General features: G+C 43.4%; 1 protein-coding gene across 1 annotated transcript in view; it reads left to right on the forward strand.

Moving 5' to 3' along the window:
- acad8 (acyl-CoA dehydrogenase family, member 8) overlaps positions 1 to 22,559 on the forward strand; it is a 103,075-nt gene continuing 80,516 nt past the window's right edge. Inside the window, exons 1-2 of the mRNA XM_073029596.1 lie at positions 1 to 228; positions 13,548 to 13,648. Of these exons, the coding sequence (XP_072885697.1) occupies positions 144 to 228; positions 13,548 to 13,648 (186 nt within the window). The 5' untranslated portion in view covers positions 1 to 143. The remainder of the gene's footprint in view (positions 229 to 13,547; positions 13,649 to 22,559) is intronic.

Raw genomic sequence — 22,559 nt, forward strand, 5'->3', positions numbered from 1 at the left:
AATGGGTAAGGTGGGATGGGGGGAGAGGACTGGAAGAAGCTGTTTCAAAGTGCTGTGGGATACGGAGGAGGAACACGAGCAGCGGAAGCAGTAGTGGAAATCACCCCTCTGACTGTTTATCCGGAAGCAGAAGGTCTTTAAGGATGGTTGGAGGTGCCGGCTGTTTGTTGAGAAGAATTGTCTACCGGTTCACGGTTGCCCGCAGGGCCGTCCACAGCTGCATCGATCGTGAGTGCCTTTACCCGGTGTGGGGTTAGGGTTAGGGCCGGGGCCGGGCCGGGCCGTGCTGTTTCCAGTCCGCGCTGCGAGAGAACGTGCCCTTGCCGTGACTTCTGTAGACTCGGTCGTGCAGTGGTGGGGGTCGGCCTGGCGAGAGTTGCTGGCTCAAGGCTCCTGTAGTCGGGCACTGTGAGCCACCCAACGAGTCTTTTTGGCTCAGCACTTTGTGTAGTTAGTCATACAACCTGGAAACAGGCCATTCAGCCCGCCACATCTGTAAGACCAACAGCTGCATGGATAGATATGGGCGACACGCAACAATTGCAGCGAGCAAGAATAGACACTGTCAGTCTGACGAGTTGGGCGGAAGGCATTTTTCCGTGCTCTATGACTCTGACTGAAATAATTACCAGCAATCACTCTGTAGCCTCCTGTGCCTTCAATTTCCCATCTGGAAAGTACGGGAGTATGTCCTAGATTTCAACCAACCTCTTGGATTGTTTAATCCTACTCCTTACTAGACCTCTGTTTAAGGGGAAAGTGTTGCCTCTATGTTTATAATTTTTAATATTGCAGTCCATAAGACTTTTAGGGAATCCTGCACAAGGACTCCCAAGTCTCTGCGATTTCGATTTTTTTTCTGCAGATGCTGGAAATCCGAGCAACACACACAAACTGCTGGAGGAACTCAGCAGGCCAGGTAGCTTCTAGGAAAAGAGTACAGTCAACATTTTGGGCCGAAAGCCTTCAGCAGGACTGGTGAAAAAGCTGAGGAGTAGATTTAAAAGGTGGGGTGAGGGGAGAGAGAAGCACAAGGTGAGAGGTGAAGCCGGGAGGGGGAGGGATGAAGTAACGAGCTGCAGAGTTGATTGGTGAAAGAGGCTGAAAGCTATGGAAGAAAGGGGGTGCGGGAGCTCCATAGGGATGCGATGGGTAGGCAAAGGAGATAGGTGAGAGAGAAAAAGGGGATAGAAAATGGTGAAGGGAGTGTGGGGTTGGAGGCATTATCAGAAGTTTGAGAAATCAATGTTCATGCCATCAGGTTGGAGGCTGTCCAAACGACATGTAAGGTGTTGTTCCTCCAACCTGTGTAGTCTCTTCAGGATAGTGGAGGAGGCCATGGATGGACATATTGGAATGGGATGTGGAATTAAAATGGGTGACCACTGGGAGATCCTGTTTTTTTTAATTTTCTCTCCATTTAGAAAATAGGCTACCCTTTTTATTTCTTCTATCAAATTGCAACACCATATATTTTCTAACACTGTTCCATCTACTACTTCTTTGCCCATTCTTTTAATCTAAGTCCTTCTGTAGCCTCTCAATGGGCTTTTACATTTTTGGCCTATTTCCCACATGGATTCTGGTTGAAGTCCTTGCTGAAGTCTACATAGACAACAATGAACTGTATTATGCTATTCAATGTGCTTTGCTATCTCTTGGAAACAGTTCAGATTTCCAGCATTTGCTGCTTGTGATTTTGATTTCTTCCTTGACTACCTGTTTGGAGACTAATAAACACAAAGTACACTGCAGATGCTGTGGTCAAATCAAGACATACAAAAAAAGCTGGATGAACTCAGCAGGTTGGGCAGCATCCATTGAAATGAGCAGTCAACGGATGATGCCCGACCTGCTGAGTTCATCCAGCTTTTTTTGTACATCTTGTTTGGAGATCAATCTTGCCCCTCCGAATTCCAATGACTTCCCTACAAGCATTAGACACTTCTGCTTGTTTTACCTGGCTTAGAGTCATAGTTGTACAGCCTAGAAATAGGCCCTTCAGCCCAACTTGTCCATGCCAACGAATATACTTAACTGAGCTAGTCCCATTTGCTTTCAGTAGAGGCGTATTCCTGCTGCCCTTCTTGAATATAATGCAATATATCATTCTGTTATCTGTACCTGTTCTTCAGTCAGAGGTTTCTGTCAAACCCCCAGCGGTCTCTTCAGTTATCTTCCATAACACCTTGTTATACATCTCATCAGGTCCTTGGAGATTTATTCCCTTCAAGCTTCCTAAAACACCAAATACCTTCTTTTCAACGGTAATTCGTTGTAGAATTCCACCCCTTCCATGCATTTTCCAAACAATAGTCCCCAGTGGATGCACTACCTTTCCATTTATAGATAAATTCTTCCCATTAGAATTTTTCTTCAAATAATTTCCCTATCTCTGATATCAAGCTCATTGATAAACCTGGTTTATAACTGCTACTGTTGCTGAATAAAGGAACTATTGCTATCCTCTAGTCATCTGTGCATAGTGAGGATGCAAAAATGTCTGCCAGGGCCCCAACAATCTCCTCCCTTGCCTCCCATTACAGCCTTGGGTACATCTCAACAATCCCATGGGGTTTATCCACCTTTATTTGCTGCAAAACATCCAATAGTTCCTGATTTTTAATGTTCACATCCTTTGGAATGTCTCCCCAAACTCTCCATCGACCACAGCTTTCTCCTTGGTTAATACAGCTTAGAAGTACTCATTGAAGAACTTGCACCCCCAGTTCCACCACAGGTTATTACTTTGGTTTCTAATCAGCCCTACCCCTCCCTATGTTGTTACCATTCTTGACTTAAATACATTCGTAATCTTTTGAATTACCCTAGATCTTGCATTGTAGGTTCTATTTCATGCCCACTCTCCCTTAATTTCATTTTCAGTATGCGTGCATGAACGCTGCATTGCGTACTTGTGGGGTTGGTGTCTTCAGTTCTCTCAGCCTTTTTCTTCATCTTAACACAGGATGTTTTGGCCTTGCCTTTCATCCTTATGGAAGACAGACAGACATACTTTATTGATCCTGAGGGAAATTGGATAGGTCACATCTGATGACATTGGTCATACCCTTTGTAGGTCAATGTAATCAGTATGGTTTTTAACAAAGTTTCTTGCATGATTCTATATGCCAGCCTGGTCTAAAATATAAAAGCCTAACTGACCCAAGGGAGTGGCAGATATGCAATCAATATTCATAGATCTGTAAAGTAAGCAAAGCGGATCAATAAGGTGATTTTAAAATAATACAGATTGTATCCCTTTATTAGCCAACTGATAGAATATACAGTGGCATGCAAAGGTTTGGGCACCCTGGTCAAAATTTCTGTTACTGTGGGTTAAGCGAGTAAAAGATTACCTGATTTCCAAAAGACAAAGTTAAAGATGACACATTTCTTTAATATTTTAAGCAAGATTACTTTTTTATTTCCATCTTTTACAGTTTCAAAATAACAAAAAAGTAAAGGGCCCAAAGCAAAAATCTGGGTGCCCTGCATGGTCAGTACTTAGTAACACCCCCTTTGACAAGTATCACAGCTTGTAAACGCTTTCCGTAGCCAGCTAGAAGTCATTCAATTCTTGTTTGGGGGATTTTTTACCCATTCTTCCTTGCAAAAGGCTTCCAGTTCGGTAAGATTTTGGGCTGTCTTGCATGCACTGCTCTTTTGAGGTCTATTCACAGATTTTCGATGCCGTTTAGGTCGGGATACTGTGAGGGCCATGGCAAAACCTTCAGCTTGAGCCTCTTGAGGTACTCCATTGTGGATTTTGAGCTGTGTTTAGGATCATTATCCTGTTGCAGAAGCCATCCTCTTTTCATTTTCAGCTTTTTGACAGACGGTGTGATGTTTGCTTCCAGAATTTGCTGGTATTTAATTGAATTCATTCTTCCCTCTACCAGTGAAATGTTCCCCGTGCCACTGGCTGCAACACAAGCCCAAAGCATGATTGATCCACCCCGTGCTTAACAGTTGGAGAGGTGTTCTTTTCATGAAATTTTGCACCCTTTTTTCTCCAAACATACCTTTGCTCATTGCGGCCAAAAAGTTCTATTTTAACTTCATCGGTCCACAGGACTTGTTTCTAAAATGCATCAGGCTTGTTTAGATGTTCCTTTGCAAACTTCTGACGTTGAATTTTGTGGTGAGGACGCAGGAGAGGTTTTCTTCTGATGACTCTCCCATGTAGGTCATATTTGTGCAGGTCACTGCTAAAGAGTCTGCTTAATCTTCCTGAAGGTCTTTTGCAGTCAAACGGGGGTTTTGATTTGCCTTTCTAGCAATCCTACAAGCAGTTCTCTCAGAAAGTTTACTTGGTCTTCCAGATCTCAACTTGACCTCCACCATTCCTGTTAACTGCCATTTCTTAATTACATTACGAACTGAGGAAATGGCTACCTGAAAACGCTTTGCTATCTTCTTATAGCCTTCTCCTGCTTTGTGGGCATCATTTATGTTAATTTTCAGAGTGCTAGGCAGCTGCTTAGAGGAGGCCATGGCTGCTGATTGTTGGGACAAGGTTTCAGGAGTCAGTATTTATAAAGCTTTGAAGTTTGCATCACCTGGCCTTTCCTAATGATGACTGTGACCAAGCCATAGCCCTAACAAGCTAATTAAGGTCTGAGACCTTGGTAAAAGTTATCTGAGAGCTCAAATCTCTTGAGGTGCCCAGACTTCTACATGGTGCTCCTTTCCTTTTTTTCACTCTAAAATTGTTCAAAACAAAAATAATACACTAATTTTGCTCAAAATGTTGAAAAGAATGTTTCATCTTTAACTTTATGACTTTTGGAGATCAGTTCATCTTCTACTCACTTAACTATTCACAGTAACAGAAATTTTGACGAGGGGTGCCTAAACTTTTGCATGCCACTGTAAGAGAAGGATAGTCATCCTGGAAATTCTGCACAACTGTGCATAGCTTTGACTGCTGCATTCCACTCTCCGCACTGCATTATAGCTGTCGAAGGAGCATTAAGGGTATTGTGTTGTAGGAATTAATTAGAAGTATGATTTACAAAGGTACTTGCAGAACTCGAGAATTGTAAGTATGAAAAAATTGAATAAGGTGCAGTTGTTTCCTCTGGAAGAGAGGGAGGGTTGGTCTTAATCTGATCATTTAATAGTACATATAGGAAAGGTACATCTCCATTAGGAGGAGAATTTAAAAAAAACTAGGAGCCTGGATTTAGAGTTTTAGTCTTTCAACATGGAAATTGGTCCTTTGGCCCAACTAGTCCATGCTGACTGAGATGCCAACCTACGCTAGTCTTATTACCTGCATTTGGTCCATGTCCCCTCTGAATGTTTTCTATCCATGTATATGTCCAAGTGCCTCTTAAATCCTTTTAATGTACATGGCTCAATCACTCCTTCTAGCAGCTCATTCCATACCAACCACCCTCTGGATGAAAATAAGTTTTGATTAAGTCTCTCTCCTTTCACCTTAAACATATGCTCTCTAGTTCTTACTTTCCCAATGCTCATAATTTTATTCACTCTATAAAATTCATTTTCCTACACTCCATTGAATAAACTCCTTCCCTGCTTAACCTGTGACTATGACTTGGTTGAAGGGTTAGGTGAAATGACGAGAAACATTTTCACTCAGAGAGGTAGGGGTTCGACTTGTGCTGAACTGAAATTATGGGAGAGGCGGAGACTGTCATCACATTTAAACGTTTCTTGAATGTGTACTTGAACTGTGACCTGCAAAGCAAAGAACTGAGTACTTTTTTTGAATTAGAACAGATGCAATGAATCAAGTAGCCATGTCAAAATAAAGGTTATTTTAGGTCTCTTAAGGAACATTAATTAAGCCAAGTTCCAGGGCCTGATGGATATGCTCTCAATTATTGAGAGAGGTAAGAAACAAGATTGCTCAGACCTTAACCAAGATTTTTGTGTCACCTCTAGCCACAGGCAAAGTCCTGGAGAACTGACAAGTAGCTAATGTTTCTTTCTTCCAGAAGGGCAATAGGGATCATCTTGGAAAATATAGACTGGTAATGAAGCTACTGGCGAATGTTCTTATGGATGAGATTTTTGAGCATTTAGGAAAACATGGCCTAATTATGGACAGTTAGTATGACTTTGTGGGGGCAAGTTACGTTTGAATTGGATGGCAAAGATGATTGAAGGTGGAGATGGAGTTTAATCTGATAAAACTCTAGCTCTAGTTTTTCATTCCTTGTCTGTTAGGGTGCAGTTAATGCAGTGAGAATGGCTCCAGGGGCAGTGTTTTTTTTCTGTGGGTGAGATATTGCAATTGTGGGAGACCTCCAGCCTCCCAGATAACCAAATCAGCACCAGACACACCTAGCTATGGAGAGATAGTTAGGTATAATGGCATCAGCATTGGACTTCGAGGCAAATGGTCCTGAGTTCAAATCCGGCCAGCTCCTTGCATGATTCCCATCCGTGCTGGGATGAGTGTCAAGCAGCAACTTGGCCTCGTACAAAAAAAATCTAACAAATGCTACAGAAACGACAAAAATGCTGCCCGGTGCGAACAGGAACATTAATAACGGAGGTAGTCAGCCCTAGATTGCAGGAGACAGGTATCTGGTGACTGTCAGGAGAAGATGGGGAAATGCACAGCCAGTGCAGAGTACCCCTGTGGCCATTCCCCTCAATAAAAGTATACCACTTTAGATACTGTTGAGGGGGATGATCTACCGGGGGAGCCCCAGTCACTGGTTCTGTTACACGGAAGAGAAGTGAAGAGGACTGCAGTGGTGACAGGACATTCCATAGTCAGAGGAACAGAGACGTGATTCTGTGGGCCCGATTGAGACAACTGGCTGGCATGTTGCCAACCAGGTGCCAGAGTCAGGGATATCTTGGATCAGGTGGGCGAGATTGAGCAGCCAGAAGTCTTGATACATATTGGCACCAATGACATAGGTAGACAAGGTGAGGAGGTCCTGAAGAGAGATTTTAGGGAGCTAGATAGAAAGCTGAGAACTTGCTGCAGGGTAGTAATCAATGAATTGCTGCCTGTGCCACACACCAGTGAGGGTAAGAATAGGATGATTTGGCAGGTGAATGTGTGGCTGAGGAACTGGTGCAGGGGGCAGGGGTTCAGTTAGATGGATCATTGGGATCTCTTCTGGGGAAGGTACTGTACGACCTGTCCAAAAGAGACAGGTTACTCCTAACCCTGAGAGGAACAATATCTTTGTGGACAGGTTGACTAGAGTTGTTTCGGAGGATTTAATCTAATTGGGCAGGGGGGATGGGAACCAAAATGGTAGTGCGGAAGGTGAGGTAGTTGGTTTACAAACAGAGGCAATGTGTAGTGAGACTCCTAGCAAGGAAAGGCTGATGATAGGGCAAAATCGCAATCAACAGGATGCAATGTAAAAGGTAGACAAAGTCGAAAAGAGCGAATACACGACTGAAGGTGTTACATTTGAATGCGGGCAGTATACGGAATAAGGTAGATGTACTTGTAGCACAGTTACAGATTGGCAGGTATGATGTTATGAGCATCACTGAACTGTGGCTGAAAGAAGATTTTAGCTGGGAGCTTAATGTCCAAGGATGTATATTGTATCAAAAGGACAGGCAGGTAGGCAGGGGGTGGGGTGACTGCTGGTAAAAAATAAAATCAAAAGGGGTGACATAGGGTGAGAAGATGTTGAGTCATTGTGGAACTGCAAGTGTAAAAAGACCCTGATGGGAGTTGTTTACAGAACCCCCTCCCAAACAGTAGTAAGGATGTGGTCAACAAATTATAATGGGACAAAGAAAAACCATGCCAAAAAGGCAATGTTGCAATAGCCATGGGAGATTTCAAAATGTTGGTAGATTGGGAAAATCAGGTTGGTGCTGTATCCCAAGAGAGAGAATCTGTAGATTGCTTACAAGATGGCTTTGTAGAGTAGCTTGTAGTTTGGCTTATTTGGCTTTTTTAAAATCATGTGCCTCCAAGTACCCCAAAACCACATTCTTAACAATCCACTCCAACATCTTGCCAACCACTGAGGTCAGGCTAACTGGCCTATAATTTCTTTTCTTTTGCCTCGCTCTCTTCTTGAAGAGTGGAATAACATTTGCAATTTTTCAGTGCCTCAGAACCATGCCAGAATCTGATTCTTAAAAGATCATTACTAATGCCTCCACAATCCAGGTCATTAGATGTATTTAAGGCGATGGATGATAGGCTCTTGATTAATCAGGGTGTCAAAGGTTATGGGAAGAAGGCGGGAGACTGAGGCTGAGAGGGAAATGAATCAGCCATGATGAAATGGCGGAGCAGACTCAATGGGACAAATAGCCTAATTCTGTCCCTCTGTTTTTGGAATATTGCATTCAGTTCGAGTCACTCCCAGTATGGGAAGGTTGTGGAGGCTTTGGAAAGGGTGCAGAAGAGGTTTATGAGCTATATGGAGAGGTTGGAGAAACTTGCTTTTTTCTGGATTGGTGGAGACTGAGAGGAGCCCTGATACAAGTTTATAGGATTGAGAGGCTGGATTGACAGTTTACCAGGGTTGAAATGTCTAGTGTGAGAGAGCATGCATTTAAGGCGAGGAGCAATGTTCCCTCTAATTTGTAGTGACCAGTGTGCACAAAAATCTTTGTGCAGTCTGATCAATTTTTTGCCCAGTGATGACAACATGCACATTTTGCACATTTTCCAACATGCAACTGACTTGTGATCAATGGAAAGACTTGGAATGTCAGGAGGAACATCAGTAGGTTATCAAGTCTGTGATGGGACTTTGTAGCCACAGATCGTATGTACTTAGACCAGTTGAATTTCTGGTCAGTGGCGATCCTCAAGATTTTGATGGTGGAGGGACTAGTGATGCTGTTGCATAGCAAGGTTGGGCATCTTGACTCTCTCATGGCCATTGCTTGGCACTATTGTCTCAAATATTACCTGCAAACTATTTTCCCATGTCAAAATGTCGTCTTCGGGTCATTGTGTACTGTATAAATCAACTGGGATCGGAAGAGCTGCAAATGGAACTGAATATTATGTCATCATTGGTGAACTTGTCAACTTCTGACCTTGTGATGGGAGGGAGAACAAGTGAAGAAGTCAGAGTTTAGAACTTTGATGAACTTGTGTGCTGCTGTTGACGTCCAACACCATCTTCCTTAATGCAAGATATTCCAGTTCCTGATGCCCATTGACTTTCAGTTTTCCCAGAGTTCTTTAGCCTTGGTATCTCCTTCATCAAATGTTACCTTGATATCAAGGGCAACTCACCTTTGAAATTCTGTTCCATGGTCCATGGTTGGACCAACTCTATAATGAGTTTGGGAACTAAAAGGTTCTGATGAAATAAAAGTGTGAATTAGTGGGCAAGTTGTTGGAGAGTATATGCTGTTTTACAGCATTGCAGAGGGCATTTTCCATCTATTGAAGAGAATGATATGGCAGTTGTGAAAAGGACATGCCATTTGCTTTAGCAATGACGTTACATGAATGAGGTCACTGGAGAAAAGTACTGGTAGATACAAAGCAGCTTTGGCTAAGGCGTCCTTGATTGTTCGGTTCAACCTTTCTCTGAGGGCGATAGGGTACGTGGAACAGTTGTATCCCTCACAGTCTGCACATTTCCATCATCATTTTCCCTGTGAAATGTGCTTCCTGATGCGAGTCCACCTGAACTAGGATCTGTATAACGGTGCTGGTGGTGTAGTCCCTTGTTGGAAAAGCCTCTACCCACCGGGTGACGTGGTCCATAATTACTAGACAGTAGCTTTTTGGCAGGAGTCCCATGAAGTCCCATGAAGCCCATCTGGATGTTTTCCCAGTGTCCCCTCGGCCATGGTTGATCTGCCAGCTGTAGCTTTCTGCCCTTACCAGGGTTATGCTGGACACAAATGATACAACAGTGGCAGAATTTCTCAAGATACCCACCCATCCCTGGCCACCACCTGTCCTGCCAGAGGGTTGTGATTATGCTCTGCCTTCCCTGAGGCATCACCCCATGATATAACTTCAGTAGTATCTGCCTAATACATGGTGGTGCCACCACTCCTTCCTCCCCTGCTCCCATCCGGTCCCTCCATTTCTCCTTCTCTTCTGCCTCCACTTCTGCCTATAATTTTACTAAACTGGTTTCCGTCATTTCTTCCTGCACACATGCAATTTCAGCTGCCTCTTGTTCCTCTGCTGCCTTTTTCACAGTGATGTCGACCCACTCATTTCCTTTCTGATCCTTACTCTCCCCTTTCGGGTGAGTTTGTACTTTAATCACTGCGACCTCTGCTGGCAGAGTCACTGCTTCCAGCAGTTGTTGTATTAGGTGCCCGCGTTGACCACCTGCCCTTCTGCTGTCAGTGACTGCTCTCATCCTCCCTGTATTCAGAAGCTTTACGAAGATATGGGGTATGTGTAGTATGAGTTGTCCCATCATTACAACTGGTTCACTTACTCGCACTGCCCACGTGGTGCAGTCTAAAGCTGCTACACAGTGGGTAGGTCCTACTGCAATGGGTGTCTGTTTCCTTGAAAAATATCCCACCGACTTTCTTATGTCCCCATGGTCCTGCACCATTACCACGTTGCTTCAGGGAGCCCACTCTTACAACCTGCCGGCGATCCGACAGGAAGTCCAGGGTCAAGGCCGAGGTCTCTGAGCTTCTTGTCGAGCTTAGATGGAACTATGGTGTTGAATGTTGAACTGCAGTTCAAGAACAGCATTCTCACATAAGCATCCAGATGTGTAAGGACGGTGTGTAGAGCAGTGGCTATTGTGTCATCTGTCGATCAGTTGTGTCGGTAGGCTAATTATAGGGGGTCCAGTTTGGATGGTAGCAAGCTGCAGATGTAATTCTTGTCAAAGTATTTGCTTATTATTGAAGTGAGTGTGACAGGATGCCAGTCATTCAGGCATGTTCCCTTGGTCTTTTTTGGTACAGGGACAATGGTGGATAATTTGAAGCAGGAGGGCACTCTACACTGGGAGATGGAGAGATTAAAAGTATCAATAAACACACCTGCCAGTTGTGCTCGGCACATCCTGAGCACTCGCCCTGGGAAGCCGTCCAGTCCCACAGCCTTGTGACTGCCCACTTGTTGAAAACATCTGCGTACCTCAGCCTCAGAGATGACCAGGTTGCAGGTTGTAGCAGTAACTTTCCTCGGAGGCTCAGAGTTAGCGACATCGAACCCAAAATGAGCTGCTACATCTTCCAAAGAGATTAGTAGATTATCTGCATATTATAAGCATGTCAACTGGTAGGGTGTTAGATTGAACTTTTCCAAAGTCTACCCCGTGATTTTATGAAAAATGACTGAACTATTGTGGAATCTCTGGGGGAGACTGGTCCATGTATATTGCTGCCCACCTAAGATGGAGGTGATTCAGGTACTAAAGGGAGCCCCCAAAATCCAAGAGCAATATCCTGGACTGAAAAAACTTTATGTTCTGGAGACAGGCCATTCAGAATTGTTGTAGGGCTTGTCACAATGGGATGCAATCTTGGCATGGTCTTATTAAGGGTGGTTTGTTAACCAATATGACCTATTGGGCTTCTTTCCTGGCCATATAGGTGAGCTCGTAGTTGCCACAGTCTCTCTGAGTATCCCTGGTGTTTTAGTTCCTTCACTATACCCTGGACAGTGCATCAGTTTTTATAGAATGCTGCTTATTAGGTTTATGCAGGTCACCATCTATTTTGACACATACAAACAAGCTGGATGAACTCAGCAGGTCGGGCAGCATCCGTTGAAAGGAGCAGTCAACTTCTGTCCTGACGAAGGGTCTCGGCCCTGAAACGTTGACTGCTCATTTCAACGGATGCTGCCTGACCTGCTGAGTTCATCCAGCTTGTTTATACGTGTTGATTTGACCACAGCATCGGCAGTATACTTTGTGTTCACCATCTATTTTAACTGGGTTCATCTTTACTCACCCACAGTCTTGCTTGCGTTCTAGCCCACACTGCTGGGAACTGCTGACAAAGAAACCCCCTGACACCATCCTGGCTCTAGTCTCTGATGATCGGGGCAGCAGCAACTATGCTAACCAGGTTGTGTATTCTATTAGTTGTCCGTGTTCACTGCCCTGATTTGTACATATTATTTCTCCCTTTCCTGAATCTATAATGGCCCCTGCTTCCCTTAGGATGTCTATTCCAAGGACATTATTTGGACATACCCAGAAATACACTGGAAGCTGCACCCCGCCAATTTCAGATATCTGCGACTCACTTCTTTCTGCTTTTACTGTTTTTCCTCCTGCTCCTGTAATATAAATAGCCTATCCAAGTTGTTGGCAAGAGTAGGTCAGTTATCGATACCAATGCCCGTGCGCTCTAACATATTGCATTGCCGGCCCCTTAACAATGCTCTTGTGTACATCCGCGGGTCACCAGCACTGGCAGTGGGAGGCGCTGCCACCTCTTTTTCTGACCTAGAAACAGTATTCACCAGCTCTATGGTCTGATCGACAGTCAGGTTGGTCAGACTGGGCACCAATGGGCACTTCAGACTAATTGATTCACTTAAATAATATCCATAAAACCACTAAGGATTAACTGTTTGCCACTTCTAGTTAAAATGATTGAACATCGCCATGCTGGTCTTCACCATTGTTAAGAGTAAGGATATTTTTGGAGTTGTTTAGTGATGCAAAACAATTTATAGCTAGATGTTGTAAGACTATGGAACTCCATTCTGATTTGTTGATTGTAGGATTTATCTTGGATAGCACAAACCTGGTCTTGTGTTGTAACTTTACTCAGTTGAGTGCTCGCTGTTCGATATGCCTAGTTCTCCTCCCAGCATGTACCTTGGGACATTTCACTCAAACAAGATTGATTTGTCTTTCTTATTTAAGGCAGAATAAGGCCATGAGAGTCCTTGGAGCAAGAAAGAATGAGAGAAATGTTCAAAACTGAGTTGGTTTTAATAAGGGGGGAAAAAAGTGAAACCTTTTGTAGTCCCAAAAGACTTGATACTGATGTGACACCAATTTAAGATAATTTGCAGAAAAACGCAGCAGCTCATCGTGTGATGTGAAATTTTTTTTCATGGACAAATTGTTGGCACCTTCAATGCACTGCTTGAAACTGTGAGCACTGTGAGGGTCATGTTTTTTGACTTCTCCAGTGTGTTCAACACCATCTGCCCTGCTCTGCTGGGTGAGAAGCTGACAGTGATGCAGGTGGATGCTTCCCTGGTGTCATGGATTACCTGACTGGCAGACCACAGTACGTGAGCCAATAGGCTGGTCCTGGACTTATTTCCATTTGGCATAATTTACTTATTATTTTTAATTATTTATGGTTTTATATTGCTATATTTCTACACTATTCTTGGTTGGTGTGACTGTAACGAAATCCAATTTCCCTTGGGATCAATAAAGTATGTCTGACTGTGTCTGAAAGGGGAAGATAAAGCAGATTCTAAGGTCATGGTCAGAAAGAAATGGTTGAAGGACTGTGTGGTAAAGTGCAGGGAAACAGCATGAATTAAACAACCCATTCAAAAGACTGGTACAGATGTGATGAGCTGCATATCCTCCTGTGCTGTAGGACTGTGTATCAAAGACTGTCGCTTTATGTACTTTTTTCTTTGGCAGCCTCTGTGGGCCTCTCAGATGAACAGAAGGAGTTTCAGAAGGTTGCCTTTGGATTTGCTTCGAGTGAAATGGTGCCACACATGATAGAGTGGGATCAGAAGGTAAAGTGATTTGTTCTTTGTGGTGTTTTTTTTTACAACTTTGGGAAAGTCCATCCAGAAGAATACAAGCAGGCAGGTAATAAGTGAAACCAGGTGAGGGGGAAGGTGAAAAGAAATAAGAAGCTCGAAATGTTGACTGTTTATTCCCCTCCATAATGCTGCCTGCCCTGTTGAGTTCCTCCAGCACTTTGTGCGTTGCCCAACATCTTTGTGTCCACCCTAGCCAAAGCCCCAGAGGACTGGTGAGTAACTAATATTACTTCGTTCAGGAAGAAAAATAGGAGTAATTGAGGAAATTAGACAGATGTGTCTCATGTCAGTGCCAGGGAAGCTTTTGGAATGGATTCTTCAGGATAGAAGATGTGACAAAGGGGGTCAATGAAGGTAAAGCCGTGTTATCTACACAAGTTTTAGTAAGGCATTCGATAAGGTACCTCAGGTAGGCAAACTATAGTTCTTTTCTGTGGGGCGATGAAGGCCTGAGGAGTGACCTGATAGAAGTTTATAAGATTATGGAAATATAGATTCAGTAGACAGCTTGAGTAGTTATCCCAGATTCAAAGTATCCGATACTAGATGGCATGCATTTAAACTGAGAGGGGAAAGTTCAAATGAAGTGTGCAAAACAAGTTCTTTTACATGGAGTGGTGGGTGTCTAGAATGGGTGCTGGTGGAGGCAGATACAATAGGTGTTTAGGGTGCTATTAGATAGATGTATGAATATGCAGAAGATAGGGTTGTGGGTTATGTGCAGGCAGAAAGAATTAGTTTTATGAAGCATCATGAGCTTAATTGGTTTAGCACAACATCGTATGATGGAGGAATTTTTTTTTCTCTTGATTTCTATTGCCTCTCATTGACCGTACTTTTGCCAGGTCTCCTGATACTACATTAGAAACACAAAAGGTAGTGGGGGAGCAACACACAAAAATCTGGAGGAACTTAGCGGCTGAAGCAGCGTCTAATGAGAGAAATGGACAGTTGACATTCCAGCTTGAGAGTTCCTCCAACGTTTTGTATGTTGCTCCTAATGTGACATTTGGTCAAGTTGTGTTGCGATGATGGGCAAAGCAGTCTGCTTGGGTTGTTACCTCCTCACAACCCTACCACTGGGTGTACAGTAGCTTCAGCTTACACCACTGCAGTAACTAGTCCCGGTTACTATAGAACATCTAGCACTGGAAGGACAAGGGCGGCAGACAGGTTTCCACACTGCTGCTCCCCTTTGCTCTTTGGATCTAAATTCTGCCAGTGCCTTCATCAGGAAGGCAGGAGTGATTCAAGAAGTGGGCTAACAACCTGAACCTCAAGGATTTTGAGGTATTATCATAAACTGTTTCCTACCTAACATGTTATACCCTGCTCTGCACTATCACCTTCTGTTCTTTCTTTGGCTTTTTTTCACCCTGACATAGTTTTTCAATCTCTGCTTGCATGTTTCTTCATCCTGCTCTCACAGTACTCGGACAGCATCCATTACATCACTCTACTCCTGAAAGGAATATCTCCTTGCACCTCACTGTCCCCCTCTTCATAATTTGCTGCATTGATATTGTAGTTTACGGCTTTCTATGTACTTGCACATTGTTTCCTGTCTTGCCCCTGACAATTCTCACCAGACTTTCTTTTGCTGCATCATTCCTTTAACATTTCTTCTATTTCCTACCACATTTATTCTGCATCTTAAGTTGCTGTACTTTATACTTTATAAAAACCACATAGATTTTATTCACTTTTGATTTTTCCTTAGCTATAGGGATTTCTTGCCTCTCTAACAGGATCAGACCTAATTGCAATAATCCATTTCCCTTTCAATGATAATTTTTCCCCAATTACTGCTGTATCTTCTCCCACTCGAGGGCAGTTAGGATGGGTGGTAATGCAGGTTTTGCCATTGGTGCCAGGATGTAGAAAAATAAATGAGTAAAAGACAGCATTCTGCAAACCTAGTACTCTTTCTGGACCAACTCAGCACTCTGCATTAAGCTGCAGCACAGTAAGATCCTCTCATGAGGCAGTAAGCCTTCTGAGAACTCCGGGATTGTGACTGCTTGAAATGGTGTAGGAGCTACTCAGAAGGGCAGCGTCTAGAGTCTCTATGTTGTGAACATGTGGAAGCCACAGAGAAGGTGAAGATCGCGCACCCCCCCCCCCCCCCCAACCTAGGAAAACTTTGAAACCAAATTAGCATTGAAGAACTCTGCTGTGTCACACTCGATGCAGAGTGCTTGCTTTGGGAGTCTTGCGTCAATTATTTGGGCAATGAAAACTAGGGAGCATTGTCAGAATATTCAGATCCTATATTGGAAGTTGATGTCTTCTGCTGAAGTAATAAAGCAAGTGCTTATGGAAATTCCAATTCCACTTAAACTATACCAGGAATAGTTTAAAGGGGTTTGGGGAGGGGAGGGGGCTGGAGGGGAAGCAAAACAAAAAAGGTTCTAGAACAGGGGTGGGCAAACTTTTTGACTTGTGCGCCACAAAGGGTTCTAAATTTGACAGGGCGGCCGGACCAGGAGCAGATGGACGGAGTGCTTTGGTAATACACCTCATAAGAGAAAATAAAATATCATGGGATATGTGGAAAACATGTGCTTTAATTTCAATTGAAAATGAACAAATGCATTACAACAAAATATCTGTCTTTGAAGTCCCATGGTATTTAGCTATTTATTGAAATGACTTTTAAAACACTGAAAATTAAATGAATAAAATACAGCTTTTTTTTAATAGTAACAGTTATTATTTTAAAGCACTGAAAATTCTGTTATCCTTCAAGATATTATCATCATCACTCTCCTCCTGACTATCTTTATTTCAAAAACGGTAGGAGATGCAGGTCTACTTGTCCTGCTCCTTCTTATTCAATTGTCCCCTGTGCCAAAACTCAACAACGACCAGCACAAGGACAGAACAGTGACAGCGCGCCAGTATGCGGAGCGCGTTATTTGATCTGGAGCGCATTTTTTATTTTGAGAACATACGTGCACCTGCGCACTACTCATGTCCATCACTTAACAGAAATGACATGTAACATGTAAGGCTTATTGAAAAAAATTTTTTTACATAACACAACAAAGAAACTTATTTTTAATTTCAGTGGGAACAGTGTTGTTGGTCTCCCTTTTTAGCCAGTGCATCAAAGTCTGGATTTAGTTTTGTTGTGGCGATTCTCAGGATGCATCTGAGGTGTTGGTCAGTTAACTTGGATCTGTGGCTGGCTTTGTTGATGTTCATGACGCTGAACGCCTGTTCACACAAATAGGTCGAGCCGAACAATGCCAGCATCTTCTGTGCCGTCCTCCGGAGGTTTGGAAACACCTCTTTACCAAGTGAAGCATAAAAGTCATTCAGTTTAAGAGAGTTGAACTTCTCTTTTAAGACGGGGTCAGACTGAAGGTCGATCAGTTCCAGCTGTAGCTCCTCTGGTGCTGTTTCAGGATCTTGTGACAGGGGACAGGCCACCAACTGAAGTGACTTGTCAATTTTTTCAAAATCAGAAAAGCGACGGCAGAATTCTCTGTGCAGCGCATCCAGTGACTCGCTGTATTTTTTCACATTTGCGCCGGCCTCTTCCAGCGTGGCTAGTGTGGGAAAATGAGTGAATAACTTATTCAAAATTTGCCTGGAGAAAAAAGCCAGCTTGGATTTAAAGGCTTTCACGTTTGTGTACATATCATGCACAAACTGATCCTTCCCCTGTAGCTTCAAGTTCAGTTCATTCATGTGTGAAAATATATCCACAGCAAACGCAAAGTCACAAAGCCAGCTCTTGTTGCTCAGCTCAGGAAATTCGCCGGCCTTCCTCAGTAACTCCAAAAATGCACCGATCTCCTCTTTGAGCTCCCATACTCGTTGAAACACTTTGCCCAAACTTAACCAGCGGACACGGGAGTGATAAAGTAGGTCCTGGTGATCCTCATCAGTTTCCTCCAGGAACGTGATGAACTGACGGTGCTGAAGTACCCTTGCACGTATAAAGTTGACAAGTTTTACGACAGGATTCACAACATGATTCAGCTGTAATACCGATTTACATAGAGATTCCTGGTGGATGATGCAGTGAAGGAAAATAACATCCTGGTCAGGATTTTCATCTTTCACTTTATTCTGTATTCTCCTCAGCAGGCCGACATTTTTCCCTGTCAAATTAGGAGATCCATCTGTGGTGACGTTGATAAGTTTACTCCAAGGGAGCTTCATATTTTCGATGACAGCAGACACCCGGTCATACAAGTCCTCTCCCCGTGTCTTTCCTTTCAGAGACTCCATTGTCAAAAACTCCTCCGTTATTTCAAAAGTATTGTTAATTCCTCGGATAAAAATGAGGAGCTGAGCAGTGTCTTTTACATCGTTGCTTTCATCCAGTGCTAATGAATATAACGTGAACGACTCTGCCTTTTTATTTAAGTCGCTGGTTATATCTTCATCTATCAGTTCCACAGGGCGAGTCACTGTCCTGCGTGATAAACTGATTTTTTCAAATTTGTCTTTGCTCTCCGGACACTATACACCTGCTGTCTCCACCATACATTCTTTTAAAAACTCGCCTTCAGACAGAGGCTTGCTGGCCTTTGCTAATTTGAATGACAGCATAAAACTCGCCTTGGTACTTGACTCATGAATGGCAGTTTGACGGTGAAAAAAATTTTGTTGCGCCTGTAAATTAGCTGCCAACCTCTGAGCATTAGCTTCCCGTTCTTTCGTTGACTGGTTGCTAGCATAGTTGGCATGTTTTGTGGCAAAGTGACGGCTGATATTATATTCTTTAAAAACCGCCACAGTCTCTTGGCATATCAGGCATACAGCAGTTGATCGGTGTTCGGTAAAAAGATATTTAGTTGTCCACTCCTTATTAAACACCCGACATTCTCTATCCACTTTTCTTTTCTTAGCTCCACTCACCTTTACAGAAGGGGTGAGAGGTCAAAGAGTAAAGCGCAAATGTGGAATAATATGCTGCACCTCAACAAAGGTCAATGTATATAGAGTGCGTCATCTATTGGGAAAACGCCAGAATTGCGGGGAAAAAACGTTAACAAGGTTTATTAATATAATTTCATCAAGTTCTGCGGGCCGGATTAAAAAGCTTAACGGGCCGCATATGGCCCCCGGGCCGTAGTTTGCCCATGCCTGTTCTAGAACCTTCCACTGCCTTGATCAAACTATGCTGGAGTACTAAGGAAGCTTTTTGTTCAAGTCCTAGGGTCTCTGAAGGCAGTAACACAGAAGTTGTTATTCTTGGTAGTAGAATGCTCTTCCTGCAAGATGAGCGAAGTCAGGGAACCTCTCAGTCTCTCTGATGACTATACCTGCAGGATGTACAACCAGCTGAGACTCCTGACATACTGGGTCAAGGAACTGGATTTGGATGTACTCAGGACCATCTGGGTGGCTGAAAATCTCATTGATACTTTTACTGAGGTGATCACACCTAAGGTACAGGTTTCAGGTCATGGAAGACCACCAGGAGAAGTGAAGACAGTAAGCAGTCAGTGCAGAGTTCCCCTTTGGCCAGTACCTTCAGCAGCAGCCAGCTCCGGGGCTCAGTAAGATCAGACAGAGCAGTAGATTTGGTGGTTGTGAAAGAGACTGTGGTGCTGTGCTGTTTCCTCAATGCCAGAGTTGAGGACTTTTCAGAGTGGCTGCAAAACATTTTCAAGGGGAGGCTGAGCAGCCAGAATTTGTGGTGCACATTGACACCAATGACGTGGCCAGAAAGGGGGAAGGATTCTTGTGCAGTGAGTATAGGGAGTTAGGAAAGAGACTGAAAAGCATAACCTTAATATAGTGATCTCTGAATTGCTTTCAGTGCGGTGTACTAGCCGGGGCAGGAATAGAAAGATAGAACAGGTGAATGTGTGACTGATGAGCTGGTGCAGGAGCAGGGTTTCACGTTGTTGAAACCTCTTCTGGGTCAGGGCTGACTTGTACAAGAGCACCTTAACTAGAGGGGAACCAATATCCTAGCTCGGAGGTTCACTGGTGCTACGCGGGAGGGTATAAGCTAGTTTGGCAGGAGGGTGGCAGCCAGGGCACCAAATTAGAAAGTCAGAAGTAAATTTATTATCAGAGTATGTATACACTCAGTGGTCATGTTATTACCTACACATGCTTGTTCATACAAATATCTAATCAGCCAATCAAGTGGCCGCCTTATGAAGTGGCTATTGAGTGTATATCACCATATACTACATAGAGATACATTTCCATGTAGGCATCAAAATAAAGAAATAAAACTCGCAATTCTTCATGGCTAATATGAGGAAGCATAATTTTAAGGTGATTGGAGGAAAGTATAAGGGGGAATGTCAAAGGTAAGTTTTTTTTCCTCAGTGGTGAGTGCAAATAACACCCTGCCAGGTGTGATAGTAGAAGCAGATACATTAGGGTATATAAGAAACTCTTAGATAGGCACATGGATGATAAGAAAGTGCAGAGTGATGTAGGAAGGGTTAGATTGATCTTAGAATAGCGTAAAAGATCGGCACAGTATCATAGACCGAAGGGCTTGTACTGTGCTGTAATGTTCTATGAATTTATGAAAAACGAACATACAGTGAAACTGGGATGGGTGAACATTGAATTCTCTAACTTCTGGTAATTCCCTCTCCCTCCCTTCCCCCATCCCAGTTTCCCTCTGCCTCCTCCTCCAGCTGCCTATCACCTCCCTCATGGTTCTGCCTCCTTCCACCCATAGTGCTTTCCCCTTACATTCCTTCTTCACCGTTCCTTCCTATCCCCTCCCTGCTTCCCCTCCCCCACCCCTTGATATTTCCTCTGATTGGTTTTTCACCTGGCATCTTCCCCCTCCCCCCATCACCTTTATAGGGCCCTTGCCCCATCCCTCTTCAGTCCTGACGGAGGGTCTCGGCCCGAAACGTTGACTGCTCGTTTCCACGGATGCTGCCCGACCTGCTGAGTTCCTCCTGCGTGTTGTGCAGGATACTTCATGATGGTCCTAAGATAGGGCCTCTGATATGGTAGCACCAAGGAATTTGAAGTTGCTAACCCTCTCCACCTCTGTTCCCCTAATGAGGACTGCCTCATGAACCTCTGGTTTCTTTCTCCTGTAATCAGTAATCAATAATCAACTGTTTGGTTTTGCTGATGTTCAGTGATAGGTGGTTGTGACGCCATTCAACTATATTTTCAATCTCCCTCCTATATGCATGAGAAAGTGGAGGGATTGAGGAAGGTAGATGTTATGACCAGCAAGAACAGGCAGGAACAAAGCAGTAGACACAATGGGACGGGTGGATTAAAGTGTGCATTTTAAATCTGGGAGTATTTAGAGGTAAGGCTGATGAAGTTAGAGTATGGATCAGTACATGGAACTATGATGTTGTGGCCATAATAGAAACCTGGTTGAGAGAGGAACAGGACTATATAGTTAATGTTCCAGGGTTTTGATGTTTTAGAAAAGATCGAGGAGGAAATATAAGTAAGAACTCAAGAATAAGAAAGGTGCAATCACTCTGATGGAATTCTAGTCCAGATCCTGCAGCATCCACAAGAATGTTGAAGAACAAATATGCAGGCAGATTACAGTGATTGTCATGGGCAACTTAAGCTTCCCTAATGTAGACAGGCACTTCCTTACTGCAAAAGGTTTAGAGGAGCAGAATCTGTTAGGTGCGTCCAGGAGAGTTTCTTAAATTAATATGTAGAAAGTCCAAGAAGAAGGAGTGGGGAGGCTTACTGGACCTGGTGCTGGGTAATGAGCCTAGCCTGATGACTGACCTTTCAGTAGATGAGCAGTTAGGGAACAGTGATCACAACTCCTTAAGTTTTAAGATAGCTATAGATGAGGACAAGTATGGATCTTATGGGTGACTATTAAATTAGACCAGGCCAAATTGCAAGAGCAGTAGGCAAGAACTTGGAAGAGCTTATTGGGGAAAAACTGTTTTAAGGCAAGTCTACATCTGATATGGAGGCATTTTGAAATAAAGAAAGAGGTATGTTGAACATTAGGGTAGTTAAGTCCCCAGGGCCTGATGGGATATACTACAGGTTATTGTGGGAGGCAAGAGATGAGATTGCTTGGGTCATGTCTAAGATCTTAATGGCCTTTCTAGGCACCGGTGAGGTCTCAGAGAATGGCAAGTAGCTAATCTTCCATTATTTAGAAGGGAAACAGGAATAATCCTGGAAACTATAAACCAGTGGGTCTCATGTTGGAAAGTTACTGGAAAGAATTTTTATGGATTGGTTTTATAAGCAATTAGAAAACTATGGCCTAATTAGGGATAAGCAGCCTGACTTTGTTTGTGGCAAGTCATATCTTACTGACTTGATTACGATTTTTGAAGAAGTGACAAAGGTAATTGATGATGATAAATCTGTGGATGTTGCCTACATGGATTTTAGTAAGGTGTTTGACAAAGTCCTTCAGGAGAGGCTCATCCTGAAGATTAAAATGCATGACATCCATCCATGATGAATTGTCTGTTTGAATTCAGAATTGAGTTGCCCATGGAAGTCAAAGTGCAGTGGTCGAAGGGACTTGCTGTATTTGGAGACCTGTGATTAGTGGTGTTCCACAGGGATCTGTGCTGGGACCTCTGCTGTTTGTGATGTATAGAAATGATCTGGATAAAAATGTATGTACATGAGTACATACATTTGCAGATAATTCAAAGATTGGCAGTGTTGTGCTTTACATAGAAAACTGGCAAAGGATACAGCGGGTTATGTTGTCCAGACAGGATCACCCTGTATTAAAGCTAAGCTGATTATCCTTGTCTCAAGAAATAGTTTCTTACAGTTTACCATCCACTGATGTTAGATTCACAGTCCTTTACTTTCCTGCCACCTTATATCAATGAACGTAGTTGCCGATAAGGACAGAGAAATTGCAGATGGAGTTTATCCACCTGAATGTGAGATGTTGCACTTTTGGACATCA

Source organism: Hemitrygon akajei, chromosome 26 (genome assembly GCF_048418815.1).
Source record: "Hemitrygon akajei chromosome 26, sHemAka1.3, whole genome shotgun sequence".
In the NCBI taxonomy this organism is placed as follows: domain Eukaryota; kingdom Metazoa; phylum Chordata; class Chondrichthyes; order Myliobatiformes; family Dasyatidae; genus Hemitrygon; species Hemitrygon akajei.